At 54.2% G+C, this 12,632-nt stretch overlaps 1 protein-coding gene across 4 annotated transcripts; it reads right to left on the bottom strand.

Moving 5' to 3' along the window:
• Nucleotides 1-336: 336 nt before the first annotated feature.
• Nucleotides 337-8,631, bottom strand: HOMER3 (homer scaffold protein 3). Of its 4 annotated transcripts, none has more exons than XM_066268792.1 (10): nt 8,488-8,631; nt 6,811-6,892; nt 6,569-6,725; nt 6,243-6,374; nt 5,114-5,221; nt 4,272-4,396; nt 3,518-3,674; nt 2,845-2,952; nt 2,645-2,731; nt 337-849 (listed from the first exon to the last, which is right to left on the bottom strand). In XM_066268792.1, exons 2-10 carry the CDS (start codon nt 6,822-6,824, stop codon nt 658-660), a joined length of 1,080 nt encoding a protein of 359 aa, XP_066124889.1. In that variant the 5' UTR covers nt 6,825-6,892; nt 8,488-8,631; the 3' UTR covers nt 337-657. The 4 variants fall into 4 exon arrangements, with proteins under 4 accessions (XP_066124889.1, XP_066124899.1, XP_066124909.1 ...); XM_066268802.1 differs by having other exon boundaries at nt 8,514-8,617; XM_066268812.1 differs by lacking the exon at nt 2,645-2,731.
• Nucleotides 8,632-12,632: the final 4,001 nt, after the last annotated feature.

Below are 12,632 nucleotides of genomic sequence, written 5' to 3'. Positions count from 1 at the left end.
TTTCTGCTTGCCCACTTCATCAGATTTGGCGTTTGTAGCCAGAGTGAACTGGGGCTTAACTAGGGACCACCTAAGTCTAAAACTGGTCTAGACAGTATGGATTGAGCCTAAGGGGATGGGGGCAGCAGAACCAGGCAGAGCTGTGTGGGCTGGGCACCTCAGGTGTACCCAAAGTAAACAGGAGAGGGTCTAGTGACGGTGCTTAGGTACCCACACAGCCAGACTTAGAAATGTAGTCCGGGCACCAGTAATGCTTTGATGATTCTAGAAATCCTACGCAAGGCAGGGGGTATAAAGGGAAAAATATGCGGTGACGGAAAATGATTTGACTTCAGGTGATGGGCACACAACACAATCAACTGTTAAGTGTTATGGAGATGTTTACCTAAAACCTATGTACAGTACTCATTGATCAATGTCACCCCATTAAGTTAAATTTTCTAAAAAAAAATCCTACATAGTGAGAAGCTCCAAATAACTGCTGAAGGGTGAGTGGCCAGGCCAGGCCCCTCCTGTGCTGAATTGGCCCTGGTCCCTGCCAGGGTGAATGGCCTGCTGGACCGCCTGCGGCCAGCCTGTGCCCCAGGTAGGAAGCATTTGTATACAACCTGCTCCCGTAGGCCTGAGCTCCTATGAGGACTGGCAGCTGGACTGGGCTCAGGGCGCACCTTCAGCCAAGCGGGCCAGGCCCTCCCGCAGCTCGCTCAGCTCAAAAAGCCTGACGTCCAGCAGCTGTGCAGCCCGGGCCACCTCGGCCCTTGCCTGTTCCCGCTCGGCCCGAGCCTCCTCCAGACTCTGCTCTGTAACCCGTAATTGGTGCTCCAATTCCACGTTGCGGGTTTCCAGGCCCTGCAGGGAGAGGATGGGTGGGGTTAGGGGCCCTTACAGGTGTCCAGGATCACCCAGCACTGCCTGGGTATCAGTATCTGAATGCCATCCACAGCCCCAATGTGGGCCAAGCCCTCTCCATCTGGTCAGCCAAGATGGTTGCCAACATGTATTTTTATTTTCCCTCTTTTTTTTTTTTAAGGAGCCCAATATTTTCTTCTGCGCCTGGGGCCTCAACCGACATTAATCCGCCTCTGGTCTGACACCCCTCTGAGGTTATGCTGTATCATACCCATTTTACAGAGTACAAGACTAAGGCTCAAGGAAGTGATCTGTGGAGATCATACAGCCAGTCCTCCCTGCTACCTGTGCTGGAGACACTCCCTGGTCCCAAGGCCAATTTGAACATCACAAGAACATAATGCCTCTTCTGAAAGCCCTCCTGTGACTGATCAGGCTGGGGATGAAATCCACACCATCCCTCTCCTCTCCTTTCTTATTCCAACACAGCCTCACTGGCCTTGTGGTCAACATGTTGATGTCCTCCCTATCTCAAGGCCTTTGCACATGCTGTGCTCTCTGCCCAGGAAACTGGCATATTTCCCCAACTTTCTCCCCAGGACACTTTTGGGGGCACCAGATCTTTTTTTGTATTTTTTCTGAAGCTGGAAACGGGGAGAGACAGACAGACTCCCGCATGCGCCCAACCGGGATCCACCCGGCACGCCCACCAGGGGCAATGCTCTGCCCCTCCGGGGCGTCGCTCTGTTGGACCAGAGCCACTCTAGCACCTGGGGCAGAGGCCAAGGAGCCATCTCCAGCGCCCGGGCCATCTTTGCTCCAATGGAGCCTTGGCTGCTGGAGGGGAAGAGAGAGAGAGGAAGGAGAGGGGGAGGGGTGGAGAAGCAGATGGGTGCTTCTCCTGTGTGCCCTGGCCGGGAATCGAACCCAGGACTTCTGCACACCAGGCCGACGCTTGACCACTGAGCCAACTGGCCAGGGCTGGCACCAGATCTTTTAATACCTCCACCTGCAAACTCCCAAGACATGTTCCATGAATGTTTCTTGGATAAAGTTTTTAGTGAAAGTCAGGTCAGCTGGACCTGAGTTCCAATGCAGGCTCCTATCTCAGGCTGGGGATGAGTGAGGACTTCATGGGGTCAAGAACTGGAGCTCAAGGCCCTGGCCGGTTGGCTCAGTGGTAGAGCGTTGGCCTGGCGTGCAGAAGTCCCGGGTTTGATTCCCAGCCAGGGCACACAGGAGAAGCGCCCATCTGCTCCACCCCTCCCTCTCTCCTTCCTCTCTGTCTCTCTCTTCCCCTCCAGCAGCGAGGCTCCATTGGAGCAAAGATGGCCCAGGCGCTGGGGATGGCTCCTTGGCCTCTGCCCCAGGCGCTGGAGTGGCTCTGGTCGCAACAGAGCAACACCCCCTGGTGGGCAGAGCGTTGCCCCCTGGTGGGCGTGCCGGGTGGATCCCGGTCGGGCGCATGCGGGAGTCTGTCTGACTGTCTCTCCCCATTTCCAGCTTCAGAAAAATACAAAAAAAAAGAACTGGAGCTCAATGGGGAATTAAAAACTGTTGAATAAATAAACGAGTGGCTCAAAAATGTACCAATAACAACCATTTACCACCTCAGACTTTCCATGCATCTAGTTTTCCCAATCCTTCACAGCCTTAGAAAGATATCTTCCTGATCCCATTTACAGGTGGAGAAACAGGCTCGGGGATGGCCAGGAAGGGAAGATACCAAGTCTATCCCACACCAGAGGCTAGCTGCCCAAGTGCAGTCATTCCACCCCCTGGCAACCACACACACCTGCACCTTCTGCAGCGTCTCCTCCCACTCCACTGCATCAGGGGCCTCTCGAGGCCCACCAGCCTGGGTCTTCAGTGTCTGGATCTCCTAGTGGAGAAGTTTCCAGGGTGATGTGGGGGTCCTGGCTTCCCCCATAGGTCAGGGAAGTGAAGCCTGGTGACATACATATATATATATACTCTAACCTGCTCAGTGCTCACCTGATCCTTGGTTTGCACTAGGGACTCCAGCTGCTCCAGTGACTGGCCTGTCCCCTCCTCACAGACTTGGGTTGCCTCTGTGGCTGCCTGTGCCTCCAGCTCAGCCACCTGCAGGGACAGATAGGTCAGCAACTCCCTGAGGAATCTACCTTCTGCTTAGTTCTGCCTGTGACTAGGCATTCACCCCCCTCTGCTTGGAGGTACCACCCTGCCCCTGGTAGGGAAAATGTTAGAGTCTGACACAGGTGGATTTAACGGTGGGTGCACCGGCCCTGACTTCTGAAGGGCCCCACAAAACCCCAATTCACACTTTTTTCTAATGATACCAAGTTTGGTCTCATGTGCGATTTTAACATTAATAGTACATATTTTTTACTTATTTAAAAGTATGGTTAACATGTATTTTTATTTTCCCTGTCTTTTTTTTTAAGGAGCCCAATATTTTCTTCTGCGCCTGGGGCCTCAACCGACCTTAATCCACCTCTGGTCTGACACCCCTCTGAGGTTATGCTGTATCATACCCATTTTACAGAGTACAAGACTAAGGCTCAAGGAAGTGATCTGTGGAGATCACACAGCCAGTGGGCGTACCCAGGATACACAGGACGCGTGCATGCAGGGGCTACACAGTTGTCTGGGTCGCGGGGTCTCTGAGAGGGAGGGGTCTCCTCACCCGCTGCCGCAGCCGTTCGGCTTCTGCGCGCTGGGCCTCCAGCTGCTGCCTCCACTGAGCGGCAGCTGCGTTGGCCTCTCGCAAGGCGCTGGCCAACTTGTTATTGCTGTCCTGTAAAGCGAAGAACTCGGCCTCCCACTGTACCTCGCCCACGGAACTGCGGAGACGCACAGGTCGACACCATGTGAAGCCAGGCAAGCAGATGCTAGGCTAGGGGTGGGGCCGACTGGGCTGGGCGGTCTATGGGAGGGGCCACAGTGGACTTGGTGTGCGAAGAGCGGTACAATGGGCAGCGGCAGGGTGAAGCAGGACAAAACTTGGCGGCGGAGCCAGCGCCCAGAAAACCCGGGAAGGAGTCTTACTGGAGGCGTGGCTAGGGGGGCGGTGCTAGGGGTGGGCGAGGGTTGGGTCTGAGTAGGCACCGGGTATTTACTCAGTGAGACAATGAGAATGCCCCATGGGCAAGCCATGGGGACGTAGCCACAACCAGGTAGGGTAGGGAGGCGCAGGAGAGTTTAGAACTAACTAGGGGAGGTGTGAAAGGGACGGGGCGGGATCATCCCCCTAAAAGGCGTGACCAAAGCCGGAGCGAGTGGAAGGGTGAGTTCCGCTCCGGAAGGGGCAGGACTGGGCTTAACCGCTTCCCAGTACCCATAGTCAGATCGGCCGCCGGTTGCACTCCAGTGGCTTCTGAGAAGCTCCTCCTGCAGCCTTTGGCCCTGCCGTGACCCCATGCCCCGCCCTATTCCCTCACCCCTCCGACAGCATCTTCTTGAGCCGCTCTCGCTCTGCAGGGCCAGGGGCTTCCGCGCTCTGGCTGCGGAACAGTTTCTCGTCGCTGGGGGGGCCATTGGCGCTGACGAGGGGGTTCGGGGGCACCTAAGAGTGTGGGCAGGTGGGGCTTCGGTCAAGGATCAGTTAGTAGATCATGGTTAGGGTCAGGACTGATGTTATTAGGGTCATGACTGAGGGCAGGCGATCTTCCCAGCACTGGGATCCGAGCGCACCCCTCTCATCCTCATCCAAACTCCATGGTCCCCAACCTTGCCTGCTTGGGCTCTCACCAATTCCTCAGGTGCAAGCTTGATGCTGGCCAGTCTAAACCCACTGAGATACTAGAAATCTGGGGGCTGGGAGGGGAAAGTCAATCTGAAAACCTAGGAACAGTACCTACAATAAGCCCTCTCCACCAGGCTGAATTTCTTATGAATCCACTTCATGAGAGCAGGAGCCAGCCTGCTTTTTCATCTCTGTAACCCCAGTCCAGCCCTGGGCCCAGCACACAGCAGGTGGTTAATAAATTACGCTGCATAAATTAATGGGAGAAACTGCCCAGAAACAGTTTTTTACTCTGCCCCCCTAGCCATCTCAACTTCCGGGTTTTGACTTGGTCATCTGAGCTGGCTTTCTGGTCTTCCTGACCCAAAGTTAGGCCAGATTTCCCTTGACATGCTCCATGGCACCCACACTCCTCCTCCGTGGTCCCTGCCACAGTTTGTGTGCATTTAGTTCTGGGCACTGACACAACACAATGCAGGGACCCCCTCCTCCCACCCTCCAATATTGTCAGGCAGGCATGGGACAGGGAGTGCTGACCTGGTGGGTGGAAAGCCCCAGGGCTGGACTGGTGAGCTCCCCCCCATCCTGAGATTTCTCCTTTGCCAGCCTCGCTGCTTCCTTTACTTCCTGGAACTTCTCAGCAAACTGAGGAAGGGGAACAGAAATAGACAGTCAATAAACCCTTGGCCCCCTCCCCAACACCCCACCAGGTTACTACCAGCCAGCACATCCCTGTCACTTTCTGTGTGTGTGTGACAGAGACAGAGAGAGGGACCAATAGGGACAGACAGACAGGAAGGAGATGAGAAGCATCAGCTCTTCGTTGTGGCATCTTAGTTGTTCATTGATTGCTTTCTCGTATGTGCCTTGACTGGGGGACTACAGCAGACCGAGTGACCCCTTGCTCAAGCCAGCGACTTTGGGCTTAAGCTGGTGAGCCTTGCTCGAACCAGATAAGCCCGCGCTCAAGCTGGCGACTTCAGGGTTTCGAACCTGGGTCCTCCGCGTACTAGTCCAACGTTCTATCCACTGCACCTGGGCAGGCCCTGTCACTGGGCAGGCCCTATCGCTTTCAAAGGGACTTAGCAACTCTGTGTATCCCCTCATCTCATGAACTGCTAGAGTGGGAAGAAGGGTTAGGAAATGATGACCCAATGAGCAGAGTGAGCTTGAGGGAGGGAGGTGGGAAGTTCATGGAGGAGTCTTACATACTCATGTAGGAAAAAATACTCCTACTTTATACTACCCACAGAAATAAATTCAAGACCTAAATATGAAAGGAAAATGAAAACTAATAGAAGAAGAAAATTGTTATGCCTGAGCATAACTCCAAGAACACTAACCAACCATCCAGGAAAATAGTAGATAAAATAATACTGACATCTAGAGACAGCAGAGGGTGGAGGGCAGCAATGATATAGTGTTAGCATGTGTGGGGAAAGCACCCAGCCCAGCCCAGGAACCCAGAGAGGGGCAGAGTGTGTTGAAATTGGAGCAGGTGGCCTGCAGGGCTGGGATGTGAACCAGGGAACTGGGAAGGGGCTTCTGGCTTGTCCAGTTCTGCAGCTGGGAAGGTGGAGGCCCAGCACCTGACCAAGGGCCCCAGTGCACCCAAGAGAATACCCAGGCCCAGCCTTATCCATCCTACCACATACCCGAGACCCACCTGGGTCAGATGCTGTTCAGAAGCAAAGCCAAGGCCATAGACAGTGTTGGCACGACTGTCTGCCCACTGTCCAAACTTCTGGGAGGTTTTGGTAAAGGTCATGTTGGGGGTGACAGTGCTATTGATAATAGCCTGGGGAGAAGAGAACAAAGTTCAAGGTCAATGGGACTGCTAATAATGAACAAGAGACCACTGGGGTATCACTTTGTATTAGTGCCTCCAAGGTATATGGTCTGAGCCATTTCAGGAGGAAGAGACTGGCACACAGCAAGGCAACAACCAGACCAGGCCTGTTGCCTGCTGCCCCAACTAGGCCCTGCCAGGACCTTTGCGCCCCCAATGCTGATGATTCGGTAGACATTGCGGGTGGCATCATAGAAGTAGGAGACGGTGAGTGCATGCTTTCCCGCAGGGATCCAGTTCCGTTTGGTGGCTGGGTCAATCTGGAACACATGTGCCCGTGTGCTGAAGATGGGCTGTTCCCTGCATGGGGAGAGAGCACTCAGTTGGAGCTGGGTACCCCGTCCCAAGAAGGCTCAGGGCCAAATCAGTGGAGGCAGGGGCTCACCTGGCTGTGGACATTGGTCAAGCTGGGCTGGGTGGGCTTCAAGGGGCAGCCAGAGCAGTGGCAGGAGCTGCTGGTTCAGCCTCTGGGGTAGATGGGGCTTGTGAGTGTTCCCCGCCTCCCACCCCCACCCCCAGGACAGCTTGAGGGAGGCCAAGCAGGTCTCAGGACCTACCACCAGATGCACCCTTCATAGAATTTCAATCAAAAAGGTAAGGGAATCAGAAGATCACTCAGAGCAAGGAGACCTTGACTCCTCCTGGAGAACACTTACAACACCCTGGGCAGGAGATGGCTTTCTGAGGAGCCAGGTGGCCCCTGACATTTCAACATAACATCATCCAGGATGTTGAATCCCCAGCCCAGTGAAGCTCCCTCAATCTCCGGTGGGTTCAGAGAGCCAAGGCCAGCTCCTGCTCAGTACTTTCCCATACATTCTCCCATCCCTCCTCAAACCAGGGCTTCCAGCCATAAGTGTGGCATCAACAGGTGCCTACTGGGAGACCAGTCCTAGCTGGGCCCACAGAAGGATCCCTCCATTTCCACTCTAAGGCACAGGCACAGACATAGTGTCAAAATCCAATTAGGGACCCTCCATCCTTGTCCAAAAAAGATGTAGTCAAACAGGACCACCCTGGTGTCCACCACCAGGTGGCTTATCAACACTCACTCCCAATACCATGGAGGCTGGATAGGACCCAGGATTAGGAGATGGGCTCCCCAGTCTCTCTGCTGGGGATGACCCCACAGGAACCAGAAACAGCTGCCTAATTCCCAACCCTTCCCCTGCATCCTCAAACTTGCATCCAGGGTATCTGCAGGAGGCTCAGGAGGGACCTGGAGGAGGCAAGCTGGGAGAAGGGACTCTCAGGCTTAGTAGTCTCAGTGGTCAGAGGGGGACGCCCCCCTAACCCCACAGTCCTGGGCAGGGTCTGAAACCTAAGCCCCTGGTGGGCAACTCTGGCAGAGGTTGGGGGATGGTGGTCCTGGGCCCAGCTGGGGCTCTGGAGCTCAGGGGTCCCCGGGAACTCTGGCCCTTCCGGCAGGGACTGCACTTGCGCGTCTGACGAAAGTTACTCACCAACTAGTTATGCCCCTCGGATACCGCGGCTGTGAGGCTCCCAGAGGGGGCCCGCCCCCGCCCGATGCCCTGGCGCCCCAATGCGGGTTCCTGATAGTCAGGATCAAGTCCCAAACGCGCCAGGAGTGGGGCGCCCATTGCGTGCCTCAACATTAGGATGTGCGGTCCCCAACCTTGGAACTTCCAAGATCCCCGCGACACCCCCGACTCTGAGTCCAGAACTTCGGGGACATGTTATCTGCCTCCTCTAACCCAGGTCCATAACTTCGGGGATCCTCTGCGCCACTCGGTTCCTAACACCCTTGCATCCCCGGGTCCGGAATTTCGGGGTCTCCTTGCACCGCCCCTCACCCCCAGGTCTGGAACTTCGGAGACACCTTAGCAGCTTCCTGCGACTCTGGGCGCGGAACTTTGGGAAACCCTCGCACTGAACCCGACCCCCGACCCGAGCTCCGGAACTTCGGGGGACCTGGTACATCGAAGCTTCCCCGGCCACCCCCAGCCTCGGAGTCCGGAACTTAGGGGACCCCCGCGCTCTCCCCCGGCCCTAGAACTTCGGGGTCCCCGCACTAGCGCTCAAGCTCATTGGTCGGGCTCACCCTGCCGGCTAGGCTCCCCGGTGTACCGGCGGAGTCGGGTGCGGCACGCAGCGCCGACTCCCCGCGCCCTCAGCGCCGCCCGCGCCTTTGTCTGCGCTGCCGCCCGCGCCGCCTCCGGTCCCATCGCAGTGGGTCCCGACGCGGCCGCCGCCCGCCCCGCCTCCCCGCCTCCCCACCTCCCCGCCTCCCCGAGGCCTCCCGCAGCGCCCCCTGCTGGCCCTTCGTGGAGAGGGAGGGGTGAGAGTGGGGTAAGGGAGGCCAGAAGAATGGGGAGAGGGCTGGGGTGTGGGGAAAGAGTGGGAAAGGGGACTGGGATGAGGGTGGGACTCAGACCCAGAAACAGACAGGGTGCGGAGGTGGGGAGAGACGCAGAGACAGAGGAAACGGACAGACAGAACTGTAACTGTGTAACATGACAATGCCAAAGACGGTTTTATGATTTTGTTATAGGGTCCCAGAATCCAGGGTGAAGAGAATGAATGTTGGTGTCCTGTTCCCACCAAATGGGTGAGTCCTCTAGGTCCGCACACCTGGATTGCACCTCTGGTCAGAGGGAGCGCTTCAAACACTTACCAATAGCATGTCCTTCTGGGGCTGAGCAGTGATCCCCTCCCAGGCCCCCTGGCCAGTCCCAAGTCACACAATGCTATCGGGGTCCATGGGCAGAGGCATCCAGGCTTCTTAAACTCAAGACCCACAGTTCCCTGAAGCTCTGAGGCTCATGGTTGAGCTTTCCAGAGGTTTTGCTTTTTGTTTCCTATGTCACATCTCCTCTCCCTCTTCTTTTATTTCTGTTCTCCTAACAAGAATCACACATCTGAGTTGTTTGCTACCTTCAAATTACTTTTAGGTGAATTCTGGAAACTTATTCCCAGGCCAAGATCTGAGTTTACTCCCTCCAGGACTTTGCCCAAGCGGTTCCCTCCACCAAGAATCCCCTTCCTGCAGGCGCGTATTCTACCTTGTCCTTTGAGGCTCAACTCCATGGCCACTTTCCTTTGAGAAGCTTGTCTGACCAGCCTGGGTTTAGAAGGGATCTCACCCCACCCCACCCTGCCTTATGCTGCCGTCCCTTTCTGTGAGATCCCTGATGTGTGTTATCTGTCTATTAGATATTTATCTAGTTAGATATTATTTATCAACTGTGGCCAGACCTGGTCACTCCTGGTATGCTGGCCCATCCTGGACCCCCAGCCTCACTGGGGAAATGGAAGCGCAGACTCAATTTCCCAGGCTGCTTCTAACTTTGCAAGGCATCTGCACAAGCAAAAGATTTGGCTTTGCTCTCAGGCCCGAAGCCACAAAATGCTTGAACACTATGTGGAACCAAGAATGCGGTCTGTTCTGTGCAGAGTGACTTTTCCTTATTACCAAAAATGAATAAATAAGTAGTAACTGGAAATGTGCCAGCAGGGCTGAGACTTCTGGAAGCCATTCAGGGTATGCTGAATGTCAGACTGCTAGGCATTCCTAGGGTGTAGCTAGGGCCACATGGCCATTCTTTGAGGAGGGCCAGGCTAGGGGCCCAGGCCAAATTTCTTCTGTGTGTGGGCAGAAGGCAACAGCATGAGAGAGAGTGGGGAAATGAATTATTTCCTAGGTTCCCCTCAGGCTCCAGGAGGGGCTGGGATGGTGCTGGTCCCAAGTCCAAACTGGGGGAGTGGCTTTGTCAGTTCAGACTTCTTGCCTTGTGAATGGGCTGATGCTCACAGGGCTGAGGTGGGGGAGGAGGCAATGAAGATCCAGGTGATACCAGTAGGTCCTCACTGTGCCCTGAATGTAGATAGGTGGGAGGCTGCCGAGCTGCTATCCCCACCACAGATTGAGGCCTCTTCTCCTAGGGGCTATCCTTATAGGGTGGGCAGAGACCAATATCCCAGGGTGGCTGACCAGAAGTGACAGCTCTTTCTTCAGGTTAAAGAAGGACATGAGGGAATGAGCAACCCATTATAGGAGGGACCAAACAGGAACTAGAATGACTTGTTTGGCTCTAGAAAAGCCCTTTGTAGAGTGGCACTTATTACCTCTGCCTAGTTAAATCTGACCCAACCTTTGAACTATAGTTAAATCTTCTCTATTCCCTGGAAGATTCCTATCCCACCAGATCAGGGGCAGTCTGTCATTCTTCCCCGAAGTGACATGTCCAACCACATGTGTCACTGTGGCCACCTCGATCTGTTATGGCATAATTTGGTTCTGTCCACCTCTTGTACAGCTTCGCCCCAGCACCTAGAGCAAGTGTGATCTGCAGTAGGAAGTCTATAAATGCTTCCAGAAGGAAGGGATCTCTAGGCTCCAGCCTTGGTCCTTGGTTTTTTTCTAGAGTCACATGAGCCAGAAAGTGACTCCCAGCCCTGCTGCCTCTTACCAGAGTGTGACTTTAACGAGGCCAGTTTCCCTCTCTGTGCCTTAGTTTCTGCACCTATAAAATGTGCATAAGAATGCTGCCCACTTCTGAGGTTTCCTGTAAGAATCTGACAAGTCCTTGAGTCAAGAGGGCATGACTCTAGGAGCTTAATAAAAGCTCGCTGCTATAAACATTTTATTTATTCTTGGCTGTTTGGGCATGTGGTTTTGATCCTGAGCCAAGTTCTTACAATTCTTCCCTTTTAGGAGTTGAAGGCTCCCAACCCAGTGTGAGCTCAGGTCCAACCTGGTGTAATTTAATATCCTTTAACTCTTTAGCTCTGAACTATGTGCTCCTCCAGTCATCCTTCTCCCCCTTCACCCCATTTTCCTGCAGCCATGCGAACTGGGCCAGCCATTACACTTTAGCCTTGGGGAAAACTCCTACTCATCCCTCAAAGCCCCATCTCCAATGTTCTTTTCTCTGAGAAGCCCTCCTTCCTCTTTCTCTAGACCCTTCCCAATACCCTCCCTCTTTCTGGCCCGATTCTGACTCCAAGGGGCTGGGGATGTTTGTGTCTAACTCTAACTCTCTCAAGCTTAAGGGCAGCTCAAGGGCTGAGCTGAGGCTTACCTTTGGCTTTGTATTTCCCGGCATAGGGTGGATATATGAGGATCATGGCAGGGGAGAGTTTAATGATTCAATATTAGTGAAAGTGACCTTGCCTTAAATTTAGATTCAACTCAACTTCTACCCAAGGCAAGGCTAATTCATTAAACAAACAGCACCTGGGAAATAATGAAGCCAGGCACCCTCGGGCCCAGAAACAAAGAGGCTCAGGGATGGGGGTTAAGCACCAGGTTATGGACTCAAGCTCCCAAAACTAGGGAGGGTCAGGCGTTGTGGTGGTGGTGCACTTGCACCCCCTCCTAACTCCAAACCTGGAACTGTGGTCTGGATCCCACAGACCTAATTACCCTAATTGCCATGTGCACTAATTACCTCTATGGTGTCAGGTGGCTGGGCAGGTTCTGCTCCACTTTTTGGGAGGTAGGTCGGGCCTGATTATTTTTGGCTGTGCTGTCCTTGAAGGCTCTAGCATCTGCCCGCATGAAGGGCAGAAAGTGGGGCGGAGAAATTGCAGTCACTTCAGGAAGGATGCTGGGAGATATGGGGGTCAGGTTGTCCCAGGAGCTCCCTGATCAAAGACTTTGGGCCTGAAACCTGAGGGTCTTTGGCACATAGCTGGAGGTGGCAAGACCTGGAGGGGCTGAGAATCAGCTCTGAGGTGGATTATTCTGGAAGTCTATTTAAAATCTGGCACCATTGGTGGGAGAGGGATGGAGGCAGGGGGCTGGTAAGATGGGCCTGGGCAGGAATTGTTGTGTGTTTCTGAACAGATGACCAAATTTCTTGCAACCTTTCCTGAGGAATTAAACAGGGATAACTCACAAAGAGTACTCTGAGCAGAGGGCACAGCATGTGCAAAGGCCCTGAGGTAGGGTTGGGCTGGGTGCATTGAAGAAACAGTGGTGAGGCCAGGTGGCCAGAACACAGCGAGTGGGAGGAGAGTGGGAAGTTTGGAGGGGTAGAGTGGCCAGTTATGGCCTCATGGGCCTTGATAAAGTATGTGAATTTTGTTCTAAGGGTACTGGGGAGCCTTGGGACAGTTTGACACCAAAGAGAGAGGGATGTGATCAGATTTACACTGTAGACTCCCGCTGAGTTTGAGTTCTTAGGAAAGAACCGGGTGTGTGTACATGTGCAGAATGAACTCAGATCCTCCCTTTCTCTGAGC

Source organism: Saccopteryx bilineata, chromosome 1 (genome assembly GCF_036850765.1).
Source record: "Saccopteryx bilineata isolate mSacBil1 chromosome 1, mSacBil1_pri_phased_curated, whole genome shotgun sequence".
Classification (NCBI taxonomy): domain Eukaryota; kingdom Metazoa; phylum Chordata; class Mammalia; order Chiroptera; family Emballonuridae; genus Saccopteryx; species Saccopteryx bilineata.
The sequence above is the reverse complement of the archived record's forward strand: the minus strand, read 5'-3'. Positions and strand labels throughout refer to the sequence as shown.